General features: G+C 35.9%; 1 protein-coding gene across 2 annotated transcripts in view; it reads left to right on the top strand.

The window, feature by feature from the left end:
• The window catches only part of LOC127933487 (leucine-rich repeat and fibronectin type-III domain-containing protein 5-like), a 75,706-nt gene extending 71,016 nt beyond the window's left edge, over positions 1–4,690 (top strand). For both annotated transcript variants that reach the window (XM_052530519.1, XM_052530518.1), the window contains one exon: positions 2,490–4,690. In XM_052530519.1, coding sequence (XP_052386479.1) covers positions 2,490–3,465 — 976 coding nt within the window. In that variant the 3' untranslated portion in view covers positions 3,466–4,690. The remainder of the gene's footprint in view (positions 1–2,489) is intronic.
• Positions 4,691–22,709: the final 18,019 nt, after the last annotated feature.

The raw sequence follows: 22,709 nt of genomic DNA, 5'->3' as shown, positions 1-22,709 counted from the left end.
ATTTACAAAGTACACAATTCACTTCTCATTAGAATCTGTGTTCATTTCTCAGACGTGTAAAATACTTGAGTTAATTGTGCTTAATTATTTCATGGAAAACTGAAGACTGATACTCAGTCATATTTCTAAGGTAGAAAATCATACTTTTAATCCTCGTAATTTAATTTATACCTTCAAAATACAGAAAAAAAAAACTAATTTCACTGCTCATCATGACACATATCTATACTCTTTTTGAAAAATAAGTTCTTTTTTTGTCTGTCCTACTGAGTTAGCAAGTCCAGGCAGTCTCAATTCCTTGAACTTCAAACTAAAAAAACTATCTGGGTAAAATGTAATTGGCCAAAACTGTGGTCATTCATCCTTGAGATGAGACTTTTTTTTTCAGTCACCTCAGTGTAGAGTTTTTAATCTAAATCAGTGCATGTTATAACCCTAAGCAAATCTGGTTTGAGATGATCATCGATCAGTCCAAGAAACACTAAAATATCAACAAGATTGTGATTAAAAGGAATGTCCTGCAGAGTTGAGAATCAAAGTTACTTTAATGAGAAATCCCATGCTGGTTTCATCAGTCTTTTTCAAAAACAAAGTAGTACTCTTTAGGCTACTATTAAATATTAAGTACAATTAAATGTGGAAACTTAATTTTTTTTTGGCTGAATACTTTGACTTTTAATTGTGTACAACATTGACAAAATATCCATACCTTACCAGAAATCTCTCTGTACTTTTGTTTTGTTTTTGTTTTTTTACCCAATATTTGTTGTCATTGCCAAGCATTGTAAACTTTTCAACCTCTTCACGTTAACAGCGCCAACTGCCTGCTAGTATCAAGAACCTCCTCCACAGAGGAAACTTCTGCTATCCAGGCATAGTGACACTAATAGTGTCACAGCAGTGAGCTAATTAGATGTTACGTTTAACAATGAAGCATCCAGAAATGGGAGGATATATTCAAGTCTCACTTCATAAAATCAGTAGTTACTCAAACAGTAGAGCCATTTTGTGAAATGTGACCCTAGCAACTTGACACCATTATACAAACATTCAGTTACTCAGAGCAACCCTGCAATTAAAATGCTTGCCTCGTTCATTTGTATGTATGACGGCAGATGCTCTCACCCAGCAAACTGAAACACTTTGACCGGCTGTGTCACAAGACCGCTTCTACTGAGAACCTTTGTGCTCCAAATCCAGTCAGTTTGCATGGGGAAATCATAGAGCGCTTCTTTCAGCAGGCTGAATGAGCTGAATGTTTGCCAGGCTGCAGAAGAGGCAGGTGGGGCACACGGGGAAGGAAGATAAGAGATTCTATTGTTCACGTCTGACGCAGACCCCAGGCTCCTGTAGGTACAGCAGGACTTCCTATAGATACAGAACCGAAGAAGATTTACCACAGTTTCACAATTACTCTCTCTAGATTATGTGATTAAACATGACTGCAGCAGAGTAGACGCTACAGATAAGAGATAGTCCTGATATCAGAGTTTGTTTTACGTGTTTATTGTAACATAAAGATATGGCCGGCCGCCATATCACCCTGGAGCCCAAAACCGGTTTCCCACTGAAGCTAAGCAGGGCTGAGCCTGGTCAGTACCTGGATGGGAGACCTCCTGGGAAATCTAGGTTGCTGCTGGAAGAGGTGCTAGTGAGGCCAACAGGGGATGCTCACTCTGTGGTCTGTGTGGGTCCTAGCGCCCCAGTGTAGTGATGGGGACACTATACTGTCATCAAGCACCGTCCTTCGGATGAGACGTTAAACCGAGGTCGATAAAGAGTAGAGGTGTGACCTCGGCATCCTGGCTAAATTCGCTCACAATCCCCATATCTGCTGATTGGTTTCATCACTATGTCTCCTCTCCACCAGTAAGCTGGTGTGTGGTGGGTGTTCTGGTGCAATATGGCTGCCGTCACATCATCCAGGTGGATGCTTCACACTGGTGGTGGATGAGGAGATACCCCCTTGAAAATTTAAAGCGCTTTGAGTGCCTAGAAAAGCGCTTTATAAATGTAATGAATTATTATTATTATTAATTATTAACATGCTCAGAATAGTATAATACGGTCCGTGCCTGAGCCTGCTTAACACATGAAAAGTATACTTGAATATTAGCAGATTTATCAATAGCTTAGTACAGGGGTGCTCTGTACAGAGCCCTGTGCAATCTTTTATAATGTTGCAAAGTTTTTTTTAAATAAAAGGTGTCCTGAAAATTAATAGTGCAGTTTTAAAGAAATATTAAGCAGCACAACTCTTTTCAACATTGAAAGCAAGGTCCACATCATCATATTAGAATGGAAAAATCATGCTATAGTATAGTATAGACTATAGTAATAACTGCTGAAAGTGCAGCTTTGCAATAGATAAATGAAAAAAAAAAACAGGAACTCGTACCACTCATGAGCCTTACGGCTGTTTAATAAATGAATGATGAATGAAACGTATCATGATTTATTCTAACATTGTTCTTTTCTTCACCCAACAGAATGATTCCCCCAACGAGTAAAAACTTTCTGGTGAATAACCTGGCTGCCGGGACACAGTATGACCTCTGTGTGCTGGCTATTTATGACGATGGCATTACCTCGTTGACAGCTACGCGGGTTGTGGGCTGCGTGCAGTTCACCACTGAATCTGAATATCTGCGCTGCCACTTCATGCAGTCCCAGTTCTTGGGCGGCACTATGATCATCATCATCGGGGGCATAATTGTCGCCTCCGTCCTCGTCTTCATCATCATCCTCATGATCCGCTACAAGGTGTGCAACAGTGGTGCCGCCGCCAAGGGGACCTCGGTCACCGACGTGCACTCTCAAACCAACGGCGCGCAATCCCAAGGGTGTACCGTCACACCGTCTGTCTCCAAACAAGGTGCTTTCAGCTTAGAGGAGGGTGAGGGGTGCAAAAAGAGCTCCACCGCCCCTCTTCCTTCCCGTCCAGATTCCCAAACCCACACCTCAGAGACCTCCATCCAAGACTGCACCACCTCCACTTCCCTGGTAAGCCAAAGCTGGACAACTCCTGGCTCTTCAGGGTCACTAAAGCCAAAGCGCAAACCAGCGCCAAAGCCTGTCCCGGCGTCCGGCGCCGAGCCCAAAGTAGAGGCGCTACCCAGTGCAGAGACGCAAAACACCAACCGCAACAACTCCACCGCTCTTCAGCAGCCAGTCCCAACCCCTCCATCATGCTTCAAAGACACTCCAATTTTAAGGAGGGCTCGTCCGTCTTCGTCCAAGTATATGACACTGCCCGTGGAAGGAGCACGGGCTAAACGCAGGTACTCTTTGAATGAGAACCTGTCGAAACATCACTGCTACATTGGCTCGCAGAAGCTGGGCAATGTGTTTTACAAACGGAGTGTGTCCGTGAATGGAATGCTAGTCCAAATGGCGAACTCAAATCTAGACAGTGAGAAAAATGCCTTTTCCAGTTCAGAGTGGATCCTAGAGAGCACCGTGTGAATGTACGACTGCTGGAGACAAGATGGAGTGCCTGCATCTCATTGTGTATGTGCATTAGCGTGTGTGTCGGTGGGTGGGTGTGGGTGTGTATAGGTGCTCATAGTATATAGATGTGTGTGATCGTATGAATGTGCACGTTTTGCACCATTTCTTTTGTTTCCATCTGCAAATCATATTTTTCTGCTGTCTTTTTGTTAATGTTTTTTGGAAACCCATGGATTATTGTGGATGTTTGCCTTGAGGGAGGTTCGTGAGCCACTCTGAGCAAGATCCACCACACGAGAGAGACATGCCTCCATCTTCACTGCACACGGCGAGCATCACGGTAAGAGGAAAGCATTGGTGCCTTCCTTTGACCTCTTACCAGGGGCTCCTACTGGATACAAGCTTTGTGTCGGTTACCCGGATGGAAGGAAACAGGAGATTTCACAAAAAAGCCTTTCTATTCAAGGAAATGACATTTCCTGCATATTATAGAGAAGCTCTTATTGAAAAAAAAAAAACACTATGTGAGGACTTGATACTGGGACCTGTTATTAAATTGATATTTTTAAAAGAAAATCAAAGCTTTTTTCTTTTCAGTAACATTGATTTTGCCTTTGTTTTAAGGCACAAAAAAATCCATGTACAGAAAGACAACATATGCTGTGTTCTTATGTTGTGTAAAATAATAATAATAAAATTAACAAACAAAAAAATATTCCAGTTGTGGCATTATCACCATGAAGCAAAAAATGGTCAGGATAATGAACACAGCCTTGGAAGGTGTTTTATTAATGCTTTGAAATCCCCCATACTGCCTCAATCTGTGTAATCAACAAAAAATACAGTGATGTTTGAGGTATTATGGAATGACATTGTAGGATCTGTATATTTTTGAGAGTTCATAGCCATATTCAATGTGACCCTTCAATGTTGAACTATAAAAATCTTCTTTGAACATGCATTGAAAAAATCTTCTTTGAACATGCATTGAAAAAATCTTCTTTGAACAATGCATTGACAAATGGTCAAATAGATCATATGATTACAATTTGTCAAAATTGGCCTTTGCAAGAACCACATATCAGAGTAGCAATAAATGCCTCTAAAATAATGCAGTAAATTAGTAACCAAATGTAAAATTATTGTATACTTAACAGATAAGTTATAAACAGTATCTAATTGAGATAACCATGTGATTTTGCACAGACATCTGTCATATTGCTGTGCAATAATAATTATGACATCCAAACTTTAATTTCAAAATTTTAAATATAGATTTTTGAGTATTTTTTATATAATTTTTAATGTAAAGTAAATCAATAAATGTTTCATGTAAATTAATATGATTTTTCTGCATTATTTTCCACTAAAATTACTATTGGCCTATACATTGTTTACTGTGCAGAGATGCTGCCAAAACAGATATTGTCGTGTGATGGTGCTTTCAGTCTGTTATCCTCTCATTGTGAGCTTCAATCCAGCTCAAGGATAATGTGAGGAAATAATCACCTTGGTAACAGAACCTAATTCTCTATGGTTCATCATTCATTAAAGCCTCTGCATTATAAGATGATTAAGATGACAACGCATCACATCATTTTCACACTGGCGTTTAAAACGTGTCTGGAATGTTAGCCAAAAAAATTGTTAATGGCATACATTTTTATAGGGAGGTGACAATTGTTTTTCACAAGGTAAGTGACATCTTATAGAAACTTTAAAGCATGAAGAATTATCCTTTAGGTGTCTGATCAAAATGAAAGCCAAAGTGGAATGGCAGTTGTAAAATATCTCTTTCACAGTTCAAACATAACTTACACATTCATATAAAGGGTTACAGTCCCTTACAACGGATCTATAAACTATAAATAAAATTGTCCTTGCTCTAGCTCTTTAAGCCCTAGACTCTTAATGTTAAGTAGCTTTGGGAAGATCTCTTTGACCACATATGGTTTCCGGTTGGGGGGTCCAGAGGCATTACAACCTTCTCCAGCTTTATTGTCTCGTAGAGAGACTCACAAGTCAGAGCGCCCATGTGTCTCTGCAATCAAGATTCAGCCGAGGGCACTGACATTTTAACAACCCTCGCTCCACTTTTCTGTCACGAGTCTTTAATCGGCATGTGTCAGCTCATTAGAGGGAGGAGGAAAGGCGAACACACAGAGAACTGCAGCTAGTCTACACGGGAAAATTAAAGCACAGACATTAATCACAGGGATGTCTACTCAACTTTGGCACAATGAGCACAATTCACTATTTTATTATGTAATACAATATAAAAATATGTTATTTACACCTAATATTGATGATAAACTTACTATAAAAACATTGTTTACAAATTGTTCTATATTCATAAACATGGAAATGAAAAGTTAAAAATAGAGTTGCATATCATCTGCATACTGATAACAGATGGCATGTCAATAAGTATTTGTTTATGTTTATGTATATATGTGTGTGTGTGTGTGTGTGTGTGTGTGTGTGTGTGTGTGTGTGTGTGTGTGTGTGTGTGTGGTTCACTAAACCAAGAAAATTCTGAATGTGGATTGTTTTTCATTATTTTAAGAGATAAGATTACAAATCAATAGATGTCTTCATAATTTTGGGAAGATGTGGGATGTTTATTGTCCTTTGTTGATTTTATGAAATAATGTTCGAAAAGCTGGATTTGGAATTTTGATGACGTTTATTTTACAGTTCCACTGAAATCAAACATGATTATTATAGTCAGATGTGCACAATCTTATATATTCAGTCAGAAAAAAAAGATCTTTATGCCTAGATACAATCAAATATAAATCTGTTATTTTAGCAATAAACTATAAATATATTTTATTAAATTGGGATTAATTATTTTTTTTTATTAAATAGTTTAGTTAAAATATATTTGTATAAATTGTATTATTAAAATACTGTAGTGGGATTCTAAGATGTACCCTTTATGTGAAAAGTGTCTCATAATAAGATTTTAACTTATGTTGGAACAATATTAACACATTTTTACTGCTAGAAAAATAATGTTGATCCCTATTTCTGAAATCAGAATAAAACACTAATTTTAAAAAAGCAAGTCAAGCCAAGTCAGTCAAGTCATCTTTATTTATATAGTGCTTTTAACGATACAGATTGTGCCAAACAGGAAAATAGTGTGTAAATGCAAAAGGACAATAGAAATCATTAACACATTTTTAGTTAAAGGCAGTTCATCATTTAATTAAGTGATTTCATCATCCTGCTTAGTTCAGCTTAAATAGGATCTGTGCAATCAAGTCGACGACATCACTGGAAATTAAGTTTACCCAACTAGGGAAGCCAGAGGTGAAAGTGGAAAGGAACCAAAACTCCATCGGTGACAGAATGGAGAAAAAAATAAAAAATAAACTTGGGAGAAACCTGGCTAAATCTGGGGTCCAAGCGTGCAGAACAACCACCCAATAAAGCATTACAATAATCTAACCTTGAGGTCATGAACGCATTAATTAACCTTTCTGCATTTGACATTGAGCGTATAGGTTGCAATTTAGATATATTTTTTGAGATGGAAAAATGCAGTTTTACAAATACTAGAAACATGGCTTTCAAAGGAAAGATTGCTATCATATATCATATCATAGCACACCTAGGTTCCTAACTGATGATGAAGAACTGACAGAGCAGCCATCAAGTGTCAGACAGTGTTCCAGGTTATTACATGTTGAGGTTTTAGGTCAGATTATTAACACCTCTTTTTTATTCAGAATTCAGCAGTAAGAAATCACCCGTCATCCAGTTTTTTTTTTTTTTTTTTTTTTTTTTTATGTCGACTATGCATTCCGTCAGTTTTTCAAATTGGTTCGCTGGGCCACAAAGAAATATAGAGCTGAGTGTAATCAACATAACAGTGAAAGCTAACACCATGTTTCCTGATGACATCTCCCAAGGGTAACATGTAAAGCATGAAAAGCAACAGCCCTAGTACTGAGCCTTGAGGTCCTCCATACTACACTTTTGATCAAAATCAAAATCATCTTCATTCACTGCAACAAATTGATGGCGGTCAGATAAGTACGATTTGAACCATGCTAATGCACTTACACTTATGCCAACATAGTTTTCTATTCTATTCAAAAGAATATTGTGGTCGATACAGCCATGATCAGCTGATAAGAGCAGGTCATTTGTAACTCTAATGAGAGCAGTCTCAGTACTATGATACCGTCTAAATCCTGACCGGAAATCCTCACACATACCATTTTTCTCTAAGAAGGAATATAATTGTGAGGATACTACTTTTTCTAGTATTTTGACAGAAAAGGGAGATTTGAGATCCATCTGTAATTAACTAGATTTTTGAGGTCAAGGTAAGGTTTTATTTTATTTTTTATGAGAGGCTTAAGAACAGCTAATTTGAAGGTTTATAAGGGACATATCCTAATGACAATGATGAATTAATAATAGTCAGAATAAGATCTATGACTTCTGGAAGCACCTCTTTTAGGAGCTTAGATGGAACATGGTCTAATATACATGTTTTTGGTTTAGATGATTTAACAAGTTTATAAAATTCTTCCTATCCTATAGTAGAGAATGAGTGGAATTGTTCCTTACGGTATCTATAGCACACTGAAAAGCAAGAAGCTATAAATAAATAGAAAGCACAGTAGAGTACAACACAGCCTTTTAATCCACTTCAGCATATACTCTCAATGTCATAAGAACAAAAAAATATATATATATTTGGATCAGTCACATTGTTACATGTTAGGAAATGTAACGGAAATTCTGTCAAGGTTTGTGTCAGATGCATTTTATACAGCATCTCTGACATGAGCCATCCTTGACTGCAATTCGTTTAATCACAAATGCACAAACACCAAGGAATCTCTGCTAGCTGCTGGAGAGCTGAAAAATTCTCTCAAATTAGAGATTCAATGGATCAAAACATAGTCTAATTCAGACTTTCTGTGTATATGCCAGCTTTCTAAGAAAATGGCATATAGGCAGCTACATGCAAAAACACTAATAAGTTGCATGCCAAGTTGAAATAGCTATTGTGTAATAATATGTAGGAAAATGTCGGTAGCACTTTATTTTACAGCCCTGTTCCTCATGTACATACTATGTACTTATTATAGTAATTACAATAATTATGTAATAACTAGGTACTAACCCTGAACCTACCCCTAAACCTAACCCTACCCCATGTAGTTACCTTGTATTACCAGAACTTTCTTAGATAAATACACTGTAAGTACATTATAAATACATGTTAATACATGTACTGTAAAATAAAGTGCAACCAAAATGTCAGTTTGCTTTGTCTCCTAAACAATATAGCATCCTTACATAAACTGTTTTAACTTAACCAGGACTGGAGGAGAGATAGGTCTGGCTTATGATAAATGATTGACAAATGTGCAAGCTAGATTTAAATTCTCTATAGCTATGTGCCCTATATTACTGGACAGAAGATGAGCTCTGCCATCTGGATCCTTAAAATCCACATGCATATTACACTCTGAGCTTTGTATCTGTATCTGTGGATCAGGGAATAATGAATCATACACATGCAAGTGTACATGCACACATTAAGAGTGGCATTGTAAGGTTTAAAAAAAACTTGCTTTTCATGGTTAAGCAACATTAAAATTATTGCTTTGTATTTCATTACAATTAAGGCAAAAAGGATTTGGGGATGAAATGCATGGACGCTTGCTTTTGCCATGGGATAAAATATTAAATGTGCAACTTTAACTTACACCATCAGTTTATATCTCATAATTCAGACAATTTGTTTTCTTTTTTTTTTCGGAATTCAAAAATTTGAAAAAAGTCTGAACTAGAAAGATATAAACTTACAATTCTGAGAACAAAAGTCATAACTGCAAGGAAGTCAGAATTTAATATCTTTATTTGTCACCTTCTCTCAGAATTACAAATTTATGTCTTGCAATTCTGACTAAAATTGATAATATTTCACTGCATGCCTTTAGTAAATCCCGACGGTAGTTTTTTAACACCAGTAAGGGTTTGCGCTGGTGCAAATCTGGCCCTTGTGTTTTTAATGACATGCTTGGTGAGAGTAACAAGGGGTTTTTATTAGACTTGGATGAATGCATTTAATACAAAATGTGTATATATATATATAGATATAACTATCTAGCTATTAAGGTATCCTTATCAAATATACTGGGAACAAACATACTGCAAGATTTGTTTTTAAACTTGTATTTCTTTGGGGGGAAAAAAATATTAATGAACATTATATATATATATATATATAGTAAAAAATATAGACATTGTAGAGACAAACCAAATATGTTTTCCATTTAGCCATCATTCAATTAGTGCGGCTGAAACCCAGAAGCTGCTATGTGATGATATTCCCCAAAACATTGACTGTTTAAAAGCCCCCTCTTGCACACTTCAGCAAAGTAGTTTGCTTTTTTTCTGGTGTGTCGTGTCCGAAGAATAGGGAGACTAATGAGAATAGATGCATGTAGGCGGTCTGATTCCTCTCCATTAGCATTGATTTGCACTTTAAGGAAAGTGTAATTTAACCACATTCTTCTCCACCATAGTCTGTCTTGCGTGGAAGGAATGGAGAATGCAAACATCAGGGAAGGATCAAAGGCAGGAGAGCTCTGCGCTTCAGACCTTCAGCATGAACACACAGGATCCACGTTAAGTATGCCAGACAGCTGAGGTGTTGCACTTTCAGTTCCTCAACACAGGAATGTAGTTGTGGTGCAAGTCAGAATTTTCTGTTCTCAGGGAGTCAAAAGTAATCATAAAAAATATGAAAAAGAAAAAAAGGTTAGAAATGCAGTCTTAAAATACAATAGCTGAAACACATCTAGATCTTTCTTCATTTCACATGTATATATATATATATATATATATATATATATATATATATATATATATATATATATATATATATATATATATATATATATATTGTGACGAGTCAGCTGCCTCCTCCCTGATTATCACCGGCACCCCGTCCTAAATCGCCGCCCTTCACCAGGCTCCCGACTGGAGTGGGTGTGTGAGAGGAGGCGCGCTGGACGAGTCAGGGCTGGCGGCGTGTGATGGGGCACACCTGAAGGAAGTGGAGCCTCATTACCGCCGCTGTTTAAAAGCCCAACGCGCCTCTCCTCAGGAGACCGGTCTCTTCCCCGTGCATGCACACTGGTGTCCTCGTGGGTCCAGGAAGGGTGCGTTGAGGGACTCCCGCGCCACCAAGACGTGAGCTGCCGGACCCGCGATCCGGATGGGAACCGCACCCGTATACACGGCCGACGGGCCAGGATGCCGGGCCGTCCATCCCCTACCAGCGCCGCGGCCAACGAGAGAGACGCGGCCGCTAGGAGAAGCCGCCGCCCCTCGCGCCCCGGACCAAGGAGGGGAGCGCGTGCGGCCGCCGGACTCCGCCCCTTGCCTGGACCCTTCCTTGATGAACACTGCCCGACCTACACAAATCCCGCAGCACAACGAGGACACCAGATTCCCTGTTATTTTGGACACTTTCCCCCTTTTGGCCACTTTTATTCCCTTTGTTTTATGATTTCTGTTAATAAAAGCCTCTCCGAGGCCTGACGCCACGCCCACTGTGTCTGTCTTGTGCTCCTCCCGTGACTATATATATATATATATATAAAATGAAGGAAATGGCCAGCCCTAAATACTGTTAAATGAGAACAATGATACTGATCCCTGCAGTTTGTTTGTATGTTGTTTTATTAGTGAGCAGACTTTATCAAGGTGACTTTATCATCTTAACGTTGAGTGACTATATCACCGTGACACTGTCCTTTTTTCTCAATGCATGCGTACGTCTACCGAAGGGGAAGCATTTCAGTGCATCTGGATTACTGTCAATCTTGATTGACATCGTCAATAATCCTGACATAAACCAATCTCCCAGTGATTGGCATTAAGACTGGTTTGGAACCTGATGAGGAATCTCCTGACACAAATACAGTTGAGGCTGTGAAGACTGTAATGCCATTCTAGGCTTATTACATCACTACAGTTATTATTTTATGACCACTAGAGCAGTCAGTTATCTAGATGGAACAGAATTTGCAATTAATAGTTTACAATTTTGAATCTGTCTCTGAGGAGGCAACTTGTTAACTTGTTTGTTTACTTGACAGTTACGATTACTTTTCCAGTTACAAGTATGTTCTCAGTAAAGAGGCAGATTCAGCATCAAGCAAAGCTGTTTTTCTGTCAGTGATGCTGCACAAATGGAAACAAGCAAATTATTATGTTGTGTAACCTCGCAGATGCTTAGGATAACTTTACACTGGTCTCTGGTCTCTTTGTTGCATTACTCCTGGTTAGGATGCGGTCAAGGTTGTAAACTTAAATTAATTAATAATAATAATAATACAATTAAATAAATACAAATTAAATAAAGTAATACATCAATATAAACTTAAGTTTATTATTATTATTATTATTATTATTACATGGTAAATATAGTAGGTCAGTTCACAGCCTACATTTCATAGTTTATCCTTCCATTATGACATAAAAAGCACTGGAATTAGACTACGTCAGTTGTTGATGTTGATTTCACAGCAGTTTGCTCATCCGTTTGCTCATCCAGTATGAAATACTGTATTGACAGGATACATTCAAACTGTTGTAGAAAACCCAACAGGTCATGTCTGAAAGAGTTTCATCCTTGCCATTTAAAGACATACAACATGAATGAATGTCATATTCTCCTATCAAACCTCACAGTGGGTCAAATGCTCACTCACAGAAGATTCCTCTACATTACCTCAAAGCCAGATATGAATCACCAACTAGAGCCAAAGAGAAGCAATGCAAGTCATTAGAGTGGCTACAAAAGCAAATGCTCTCCATCAGTGTCACTGCAGCTTCCCCAGACGCAGCTCAGACATGCAGTCAGACAGTGCTTGATTTCCCACTTCTGCTATCGATCACATGCCACCAGCCTTTTTCTAGTCAGACAGTTGTCACTCAGCAAGGGAGAGATCCATTTATTGCGGGTCAGGGTTTATCTGTGAGTTATACACATTTGATGAAGGGGAACATGCCATCATGGACACGCTGCAACTTTTAGATAAACGCTGTCTCAGAGACAAGCGAAAGATGATACATTCAAATACAGGGATCACTTGCAAGACCATTACTCTTAAGAAAGCTGTTTTGTTATCCTTACATATGTTAGTCAAGTCAGCCGAATGAAATCCTGAGCCTGGTGAGGAAGCATAATGTATGTTTTTCTTGAGGTTATTTACCATTCTTTTATCCTCTTTGAAGCCAGCAGCATTTATACATGTTAAAGATGCTTCTCTGTTATTATTTTTATTTGTAATGTTTGTTATCTTAAACCCATGATCTGGGTGCTGATAGTGCAGCAAACACTATGGGATAAAATAAAAATAATAATAATATATTAAAAACGATTAAATAATGTGCAGTTTGCTAGTGCAACTGCCACTATACTGCGATAAATAATAAAACAAATTAAAAAAATAAATTAAAATATTAGACTTAAATATAAAATAGAATTAAATATAAAATAAAAGATACTAATAAAACGGATTTAATAATGCAAAATGTGAATTGTGTAATATTCTGGTCAGAACTGTAACAAGACTGGAATGAATGAAATTGAATCATAAACTAATTTAAAATAACTGAACAAAGTGCATGTGCCACACATAGTGGGATAAAATAAATAAAATTTAAATAAAATAAAAGGCACATAAATTAAAATAAATGAATAAATATATTGTGCTAGTGCAACTGTTAATGGATTATAAAATAAAAATAAACCATATTTATATGCTTATTTAAAATAATAAATAAATAATTTAATCAGTTAATTATTGTCAAAAGCCTTCAACTATAATACAGACCTATTTTATTTTTCAAGATGGTCAAAATGTTTGTCCTATGTTTCTGATGTTTCTCTGTTTTGTATGACTAAAGGGCTTAGACAGTTCTGGGTGGAGATCAGGCCGTCCCATGATGTACTGGGCAAGATGAGGGCCTGAACACTGCCAGCTGTGTTTCCAGTTGTGGAGATTACGTGCTGAAGCTGGAGGTTTGGTTTGGACTTCGAGTTAGTCTCAGCACAATCTGTCCCAAGCTCAAGCAGCTCAGACAGGTTACGGGCGACTCTGGCAGTCCGTTTTCCTCTTTAATCTGCTCAAGGATTCAATCTTGCTTCAATACTTTGAATTAAATCCAACCACTGCAAAAACAAGGTTTGGTGGTCTTGTATTATGAAAATAACAAATCAGTAACAATGTTATGAGAGATGTTTCAGTTTTCTGAAAGATCAACTCTTTTTAAAGCACTTCAACTGTGACAGTCTCATTTTAAATGGGATGTTTCTAGTCAAGATTCCAGTCAAGAGTATATGACTGATATGTGCATTATAGCATCTCTTATTTGTGTGCCAAAACATGAACGGTTGAAAGGCTGCTTGCTTTGCAGCTACCAGTAAATTTACTAAGGATTCGCAGAGTGGTAAATCTTTATTTTTTTTTTATTTATTTATTTTTTTTAACACTGTTTGATGTTAACTGATGCTTAATTATATTTTTTTCCTAAATTTCTGAAACATAGCTGCAATAAACTGAGCTGGGAAACACAAAAGTACAATAAACATCATTATTAAAATAGCTTTTTTTATGTTTAAGCATATAATATGCCAAAGCCTGTGTTGATATAATATTGTGATGTTATACAAGATCACACATGGACTAATGACATGCAACATTCTAAACAATAACAGGATTCAGTGATGTAAACATAAATTAAATAGATTTATTTCATCGGGCTTCCACAAGCAAGTATCCATCATCTTTCTGAAAGAGGCTCTCAAAAGAAAGGAAGAATGCTATTTTGGTCTCTATTCTGGGACATCTTATTATGATAGATCTATCTCTATCTCTCGCAGTCTTTGAGATGAAATCCGTTTGAGTGGCCTGCAATCATTTATTCTGTGTTTCTCAGGACTTCAAATGTGTAGTGAACACCATCATCATGAGATGTGACAGGAACCCAAAACTCCCATTCACAGTTACAGCATTTCTGTGAAAAAAAAAAAAAAAGCCTTGTCAATAAATAATTGGGTGCAATCACATAGCTTTGAGAAAACTTTAATGTAAAGTTATTTGGAAAGAACATTTAAAAGTTGAGCTTTTGGAGTAGTAAGCACTTTGAAACACATTAAAAAAGATCTGCAGGTGTGCATTATGCAAATAACTTCTTCTCTTAAGCTTTCGGAGCTCTGAACTGTTTCAGCCACTGTAATGGCTTTCAAAGGAACCCCAGAGGTCCATTATACAGAATATAATAGTCTATTCGTCCTATTCTAAAACCAACCTAAATGTGACTTTTTGCCATCAAACGGCATACTCGTTAACAATGACTTTAATAGACCGTATGAATAAGTCTTAAAGTGGAAATGTTCAAATAAAAGCATAAAGGTTTTGATTCACAAACGTAGGCTTTTTATTTTACTCTGCAGTTGGGCATTTCGAATATCCCATTAGCACCAAATTAAATGAGATTGAACCACCACATGGGTGTTTCACTTGTAGCACATGCACTCGTACTGTATGTGTGCAAATGTGCTCATCATGGTATTTTAAGTGCTTATCGAGAGAAAGTTCTCAAGAATGTATAAAATGAAAATCAAATTCAACAAGAAAGTGTAGGATACGTTCTAATATGTTCTGTTTGGTGGACTTTGGACTTTGGCCATTGTCACTGAGAAGCCAAATTGTGAAATGCAAGGCAATCTCCAGTCTTCTCTATCGAACGCTGTTATGAGCAGCCTATCTTTGAAGGATCTCATATGAGTGGAAAAAGAGAAATAGATATAAACAAACAATAAATTTTTATACATCACATAATAATTCTATAAATTACTAACATAAAAGTATTGTATTGCTTCAGAAGCTTTACTGGTGTAGTCCCTATTAATTAAGTTGTTGTTTGAAAAAAAGAGTGTAAAGACTAAATTCCGTTTAAACAGCAACACCACAAGAAGACAACTGACAAGATGATTTCAAATAAAGAAATTGTAAGTTTATTTAAAATTAAACAAATAATGTCTAGGGTTCTAACACAAGATAATTATAGTAAATATCAATACAAAATCAAATCAATAAACAGTTGGAAATGAGGTTGGTAGAGTTGTGGAAATCATATGGGAACACAAATTCAAGAACCCACTCTTCAAACAAAAATCACAAAACCCAAATGAGAGAGAACTAGGCAAAATTCAGGAGCTCCTTAAATAGTTTGCCACAGGTGCAGCTGATCTTCATTAGAGCAATCCCACCCACCAAAAAAGGAGTCAGTCCTAGAACTCAAAAGATAAAAAGAAAACAGGGGCAGGGATGTAACAACTCATTTGAGCTGGTTCTTTTAATGAATCATTTTCTCTTACATTACTGGTTTGACAATTCTTTCACTGAATGAACTGAACTGTTACTGAATCTGACTAGCTTACCGATCTTTACTAATGCTGTTGTGCAAGTATCCATATACTAGATAAAATGTATATATATATATATATATATATATATATATATATATATATATATATATATATATATATATATATATATATATATAAAAGTAAGTAAATAAATTAAAAAATAGCTAAAGTTAATGAAATTCATTGTCTGTATGTTTTGCATGCACTCTGTGTTTCTTCCTCTAGAAAAATGCAAATGCTTTTCTAGGATGAGAGACAAAATTAGTTTAGAAGTGTCATATTCAATGACTCATCTAAAAAAGAAACTAAACATGAAATACATTAATATATGAAAGAAACTAAATTTGTGCAGTGCTAATAACAGGACATAATGTAAAACGTCTTCATCTCTGAGGTGTCATCAGACATCTATTGACTGATGATGGTCTGCATCTAGGTCTCAACATAATTTTCATAAAGGTTTTTTTTTTTTTTTTTTTTTTTTTGTGAAATATAGAGAAAGCTGCATTACCGTGTCACAATGCATGACAAAGAGCTGACATGTATTGCAGGTAAGTTTATCCAATCTGTTTTATAAAACTTAAGTGAATCCATGAAAAGGAGAGATGCCTGTAAAGCACAATAATGAGGCAATAATTACAAAATGATGTAATTAAAACCAGTATTTGAATTGATGTGTATACCTTTGTCCTACAGGAAAGGACAGGCAAGGAAAGAGCTCATTACTCATTCATGAATGCGGTATCAGTGAAGGGTGAGTACATTTTACCTTTCTCCATTAATTATTGAAGCGCTTCCTTATTACGCCGTGCTGACAGGTGTCATTCTCCTGTGCAATAACCCGGGTTTGAATACCTGGGTCCTGCTCTAAAAATATCAACCTGATTTTTGAATATATTAGTATTAATGGAGCTTATAAATATACATGATCTATATTACAGGAGATCTCCTGCTTGGCTAAATGTGCTGAGTGACCCTTGGTAGAGCATCTATGGTGCCTCGGCAGGCCTCTGCATCTTTCAAAGCCTTTCTAACAATAGAAACATTTAAGGAGCTTGTTGGCCTTTAGATGAAATACCTCATTGATATCCAGTGCTGCTTCTCAGTGTTGCAGTGACATTTGACAGAGCACCTCTGTGTTTATTGCTTCCACTAAGCAGAGCCTCAAGAATATGTCAGGCTTAAAACATTAATCTCCAAGATATAATAATGACTTTGATCTAAAACAAGCATTATTAGTCATACTAGCAAAGCATATATTGCTCATAATGTTACTTTTCTTGGGTTCCGGCTCTATGAACACAAATACATTGTATTTCTGATAATAACATTGATCTGTGACATAAAATCTTGTTTGCGTTTTGAGACATAATCCATCACATTCAGTCTGAAAATACAGCAAGTGTTCAGATGACTTATTAAGGACACTATTATAATAATGATGATCATTCAGAATTTGTCATTCTGTCCTACGCAAAATGGTGTTTTATGATGGGATACAGCAGCTTTTGGGGGTTTAAACAGTTCCTTTATAACATTTATTAAGGATAGCTGTAATATTGGAAAGTACGCATTCTGAATGCCTAGTTATCACTGTCAATAAATGAAAATTTGCTGAAAATGTATTCTCCCTTAGGCCATCCAGTTTGTTTTAATCAAACAGATTTGGAGAGATTTTAGCATTTCATCACTTCCTCTGCAGTGAATGGGTGCCGTCAGAGTGCGAGTCCAAACAGCTGCTAAAAACATCACAATAATCCACAAGTAATCCACACCACTCCAGTCCGATTAATGCCTTGTGAAGTGAAAATCTGTGTGTTTGTAAGAAACAAGTCTGTCATTAAGATGTTTTAACCTTTAGAATACCTAATAACACTTCCTCCAGTAAAAATCCACCATTTTGGTTTTGAACTGTTTTTGCTTGTTAAACTGCATATTTCTGTCGTGATTTAGATGAGATGACTTTTTCACTGGAGATAAGTCTTATGGATAGAGGAGACCTGTTTTTGCTGGAAACAAAAGGTTGAAAAAAAAAAATAGTGGATTTGTTTATTATGGAGTTTGGGGATTGTTGTGATGTTTTTATCAGCTGTTTGGACTTTAATTCTGATGGCACCCATTCACTGCAGGGGAATAGTGAGCAAGTGATATAATTTCTCTTCATCTGTTCTGATATACAAATAAACTCGTCTACATCTAGGATGGCCTGGGAGTGAGTTCGTTTACAGTAAATGTTCATTTTGGGTGAATTATTCCTTTAATATTTAGTTACAGTCAAGGTGGTCAAGACCTCTCGGGTGGGACAGGCCAAAATCACAATTTTTAGGATATGTTTATATACCAGCACCTTGGTATGTTCCACTCTTAAAAATAAAGGCGCTTCACGATGCCATAGAAGAACCTTTTTGTCTGAACGGTTCCATTAAGAACCTTTAACATCTGAAGAAACTTTCTGTTTCATAAAAGGTTCTTTGTGACAAAAGAAGGTTCTTCAAATTATAAAAAGGTAAGAAATAGATGTTTTTTTAGAGAACCTATGGCTGAATGGTTCTTCGCTGTGAAGAACCTTTCAAGCACCCTCATTTTTAAGAGTAAGTTAGTGTTATATTAGATAATAGTTTATTTAACAGATCTTGTTTAAAAAAAATAATAATCATATTAAAACAAACAAACCGGGACACAAGTCTATATTAGTGTAAAATGTCATGTGTAAAAAGCACAACTTAACTATTGTGGCCTCAGTGAGAACACAATCTACACAACAGTGGGCTTTGAAACTTTGAAACTTGAAACTCATTTGAGCCCAGGATCAATTAAAATCCAAATATAATCTGTGGCCTTCATTCTAATCTTTGCTGAGATATTCAATTTAAACAGAGGAAACCAAAAGCCCTGCACACCCACTCTCATCCACCTACTAACAGACTCACTTCACAACACATTCACCACTCATTATACAAAGTCCAATTATTCTTTTATTCACCGTTTCAAAAAACACTAGTTCAGCGACACAAAAAAAGGAGCTGCCAGTGCCTAATTATAGGCGACTGCAGCATAGTTGTTTCATATCTAGCTTCTTGCTCCGCAGCACAGGTTGTTTATGCAAATTCTTAGCAATTTGTCATTCACCTGATAGACAGCAGCATCTAGTATCAGTAACACTGTTGGAATGCACAAGCCCCTTGTGATGTTCTTCCTCATAGACTCTGTATCCGCTATTTTGAACAAGTAAACAATCTGCTCCTGTGATTGCTGTTTCTGCTCTCCTAGTGTTATTTCTTCCATGGTCAAGATATAATTTATAGTGTCACGTCTCATTTTATATCATGATGGCCTAAAATATTAAATGCCTGAAGTAGGACATAGGTGAAGGTCACCTCACACCAATTTGTAATAAATAGACAAATAGACAATTAATTTGCCTATAGGCTGTTTGTGTGTACACTAATGTCAGGTATAGGACATCCAGTCAGAATTTAGAACTGGAAATACATGATCATTTTTATAATGTACAATATATAATGGGTAGGTTTGGCTTATAAATATGATTAAATTGGATGAGCTTCATGCAAAACCATTGAAAAACATTTAAATACCTTAAAATCAGAGAAGACGTCATAACATATGTATTTATTTATTTATTTATTTATTATTATTATTATTATTATTATTATTATTATTATTATTATTATTATTATTATTATTATTAATATTATTTTCCTAAATGGTTTTCCTTTGATGAAAAAAGTATTCACATCAATTAAGTCTATGGATTACATAAATAAAAATAAATATTTTATAATTACATTAAGCTAGTTTGAGTCACATTCTGCTTTGTCTAAATAAAAAAAAGTGAAAGTGAAAGTGAAAGTATAATATATAAGTATAATATAAATATAAGCAGATGAAAAATATCATAATTTCTGTCTAGAAATTTTAGAAAGAAACACACACACACACACACACACACACACACACACACAGTCACAAACAAATTTCAACATTTTATAATTAAAAAAATTAAGACACACACACACAGACACAGACACAGACACACACACACACACACACACACACACACACACACACACACACACACACACACACACACACACACACACACCTTTAAACAAACATGAATTAAATTAGATTAGGTTTCTTATACAATTAGTTAGGATTAAGGTCATTATTCCAAACTGGGCACATAACAGTGAATTAGAATAGGAAGTATTGTATTTGAATAACAGAAATGGGCTCTATTGAAATGACTTTTGCAGTATTTATACTGCAGTTTGTATATCAGTGTGGGGTCTCTAATGGTTAGGGTTACATAATTGCTCTTTACACAGTATAATCTGAAAATGCTTTAAAAGCTTTTAAAGAAAAGCGCTGCATGTTTAATGCATGAAGTTTGATAGTTATGTTTGCATACAGTCTTATCATGCTTTCACCATGGCCCATTTATGTAAACATCTTTGAAGTCTCTAACAGCCAATCACACATTTCACAGTTTTATGAAAATATGATTTGTATTCAATTATTATTATTTGATTTACATTTCTATTGTACAATTTCATACTATCAATGATATTATAATTGTGTGCATAACTATGTGTGTGTTTGTTATACAAAATTACAATATTACTAATATTATGAAAAATAATATTTACTATTTAAACTACATAAGAAATCATTTATTTAATAACATTTTTAAGAGGAAATAAACACAATAATTATTTAATTAAAATATGTAATAGTAATTATTAATAATAACATTTTACGTTTATTTAAAAATATATTATTTATTAAATACAATTGTATAAAATAGTAATTAAAATTTCATAATGGTAATATTTTAACAGAAGGAAACTATTTCAATAGTATACAACATAATACATAATAATATTAATAAACATTATTTTAAGTTCAAATCATTATGACTCCTAAGTGTATTGCATATGTATATCTCTAAATATACATCAGTACTGAACTGCTAAGCATTATATATTTCAAATATCATACAATTTTACCAAAAAGTTGTTTGTTCAGGCTTGGGGTAAGATGATACTGCTTACATCTATTAATTAAATGATGCTACATGCGCAGCTATGACTCAGTTTCGGCTGGAGGATAAACCCCCTCCCAAATGAAGTTGGCTCCATATTTTAAAGCCCCTAACTCCCATACGGAGCGTGACAAATACCGCTGGGCTGAGGAAATCCCCTGAGGAACGGGCTGTAAAATAGATCACTCTAATATTCATTCTAGCTCATCTTCTCTTCCAAAACACTATTAAAATACAAACAGTTTAAACACTTTGCCACCTACCATTAAAAATAAATTATATGCACAGAATTAAGTGGCCGGCTGTCCTTGAGTGTGTCTTTGCAGGATCATATTCTGTGATTTATCTAGAGCATTCTGCTAGCCCTTTAGTGGACATGATTGAAACTCTAAAGATCCAGCTGTAATCTGGGCCATGTTCGACGCAGAGGTAGTGTTCAGTTTGTTCGTGTTGCGCCATCGAAGGGTTGCATTTCCAATTGCATCAGGCTCGCAGTGCTCACTTAACAACATAGTTTTGCACCCATGGCTGGATACTGGATACTCATGGCCAGGGAGGGCTGGAATCAATCAATGGCATCTGTCAAAGGCCTCTCAGCCACCAACTGCATCTTCTCATTTGTTGTCAATGGTGTTTTCTTACCGTACAGCTCATACGCTGCAGTACGTTATGAGCGTTGTGAATGCTGGTGTTAACATAGACTGGTTTCTAACTCCTTGATTGAGGCTCTTCAACCCAAAACACGTCAATATGTCGTTATATGTGGGAGGTGGAAAGAAATGAGCAGAAAATGTGATTCTGTTGGCCATCGTGTAGCTAAAGAAATCGATAAATGACATAAAAGAAAGGTCAGTCATTTAGAGGAGTGTGGAGTGCATTACATAAGGCTGCTGATAGCCACCTAATAGAATGTCAAACAGAATATAATTAACATATTGATCTGGAAGACATTAAAGAAATTGCTTATTTCCCTAGATGTTCCTACTAACACTAAGAAATTAAAGATAATCAATAGATCTGATTTGGTTTACTTTCATTTAAATGCTATATAAACAGACAGTTTTTTGTCTGTGTAGATATACAAATTACATTTCCAAGACATCAATCTTTAATTGCAAACATGAAAACTTAATGTGTTAATGAAACAGCTGCATTTGTGTGCCAGGGTCATTATAGTTAACTAAGACTAAAACTGAAACAATTAAACATTTTCATTATCTGAAATAAAATAAATGCAATACTAATATCAGTCCCTCCAGAAAAACGCGGATTTTTTTGGTGATTGTTGCGGGCAAAAATCCTTGATTTTGCGACACGTTTTCTTAAAAAATGTGATGGAATACGTGGGATATTTGTGCAATTTTATGCAATGAAATTGCGTTAACTTGCAAAAACTGCGGTTTGATGAAAAAGAGAAAAAAATGTGATTCCCCCAACACCTTTTTTTCACTAGGCTACTACCTTAATGTAAAGAGTAATTTTTCTTATTACTTCCTAAGATAAGCGAGTATACTAAATCACAGAATATTTAAGTTGCAATCTCTTACTGCAACGTAAATTATTTTACATACTACTAATATAATTACAACTGTAAGTTTTTGGTGCTGTTCTGTAACAAAAAAATGCAATCTTACAACTGTAAAGTTGCATCAACTTCTGAATGAAACTACAACAGTGTTAGTAGCCTAGTGAGAAGGGGGTGTTGGGGGA

This window comes from Carassius gibelio, chromosome A17 (genome assembly GCF_023724105.1).
Source record: "Carassius gibelio isolate Cgi1373 ecotype wild population from Czech Republic chromosome A17, carGib1.2-hapl.c, whole genome shotgun sequence".
Lineage (NCBI taxonomy): Eukaryota > Metazoa > Chordata > Actinopteri > Cypriniformes > Cyprinidae > Carassius > Carassius gibelio.
This window is presented reverse-complemented; position numbering and strand designations above follow the sequence as displayed.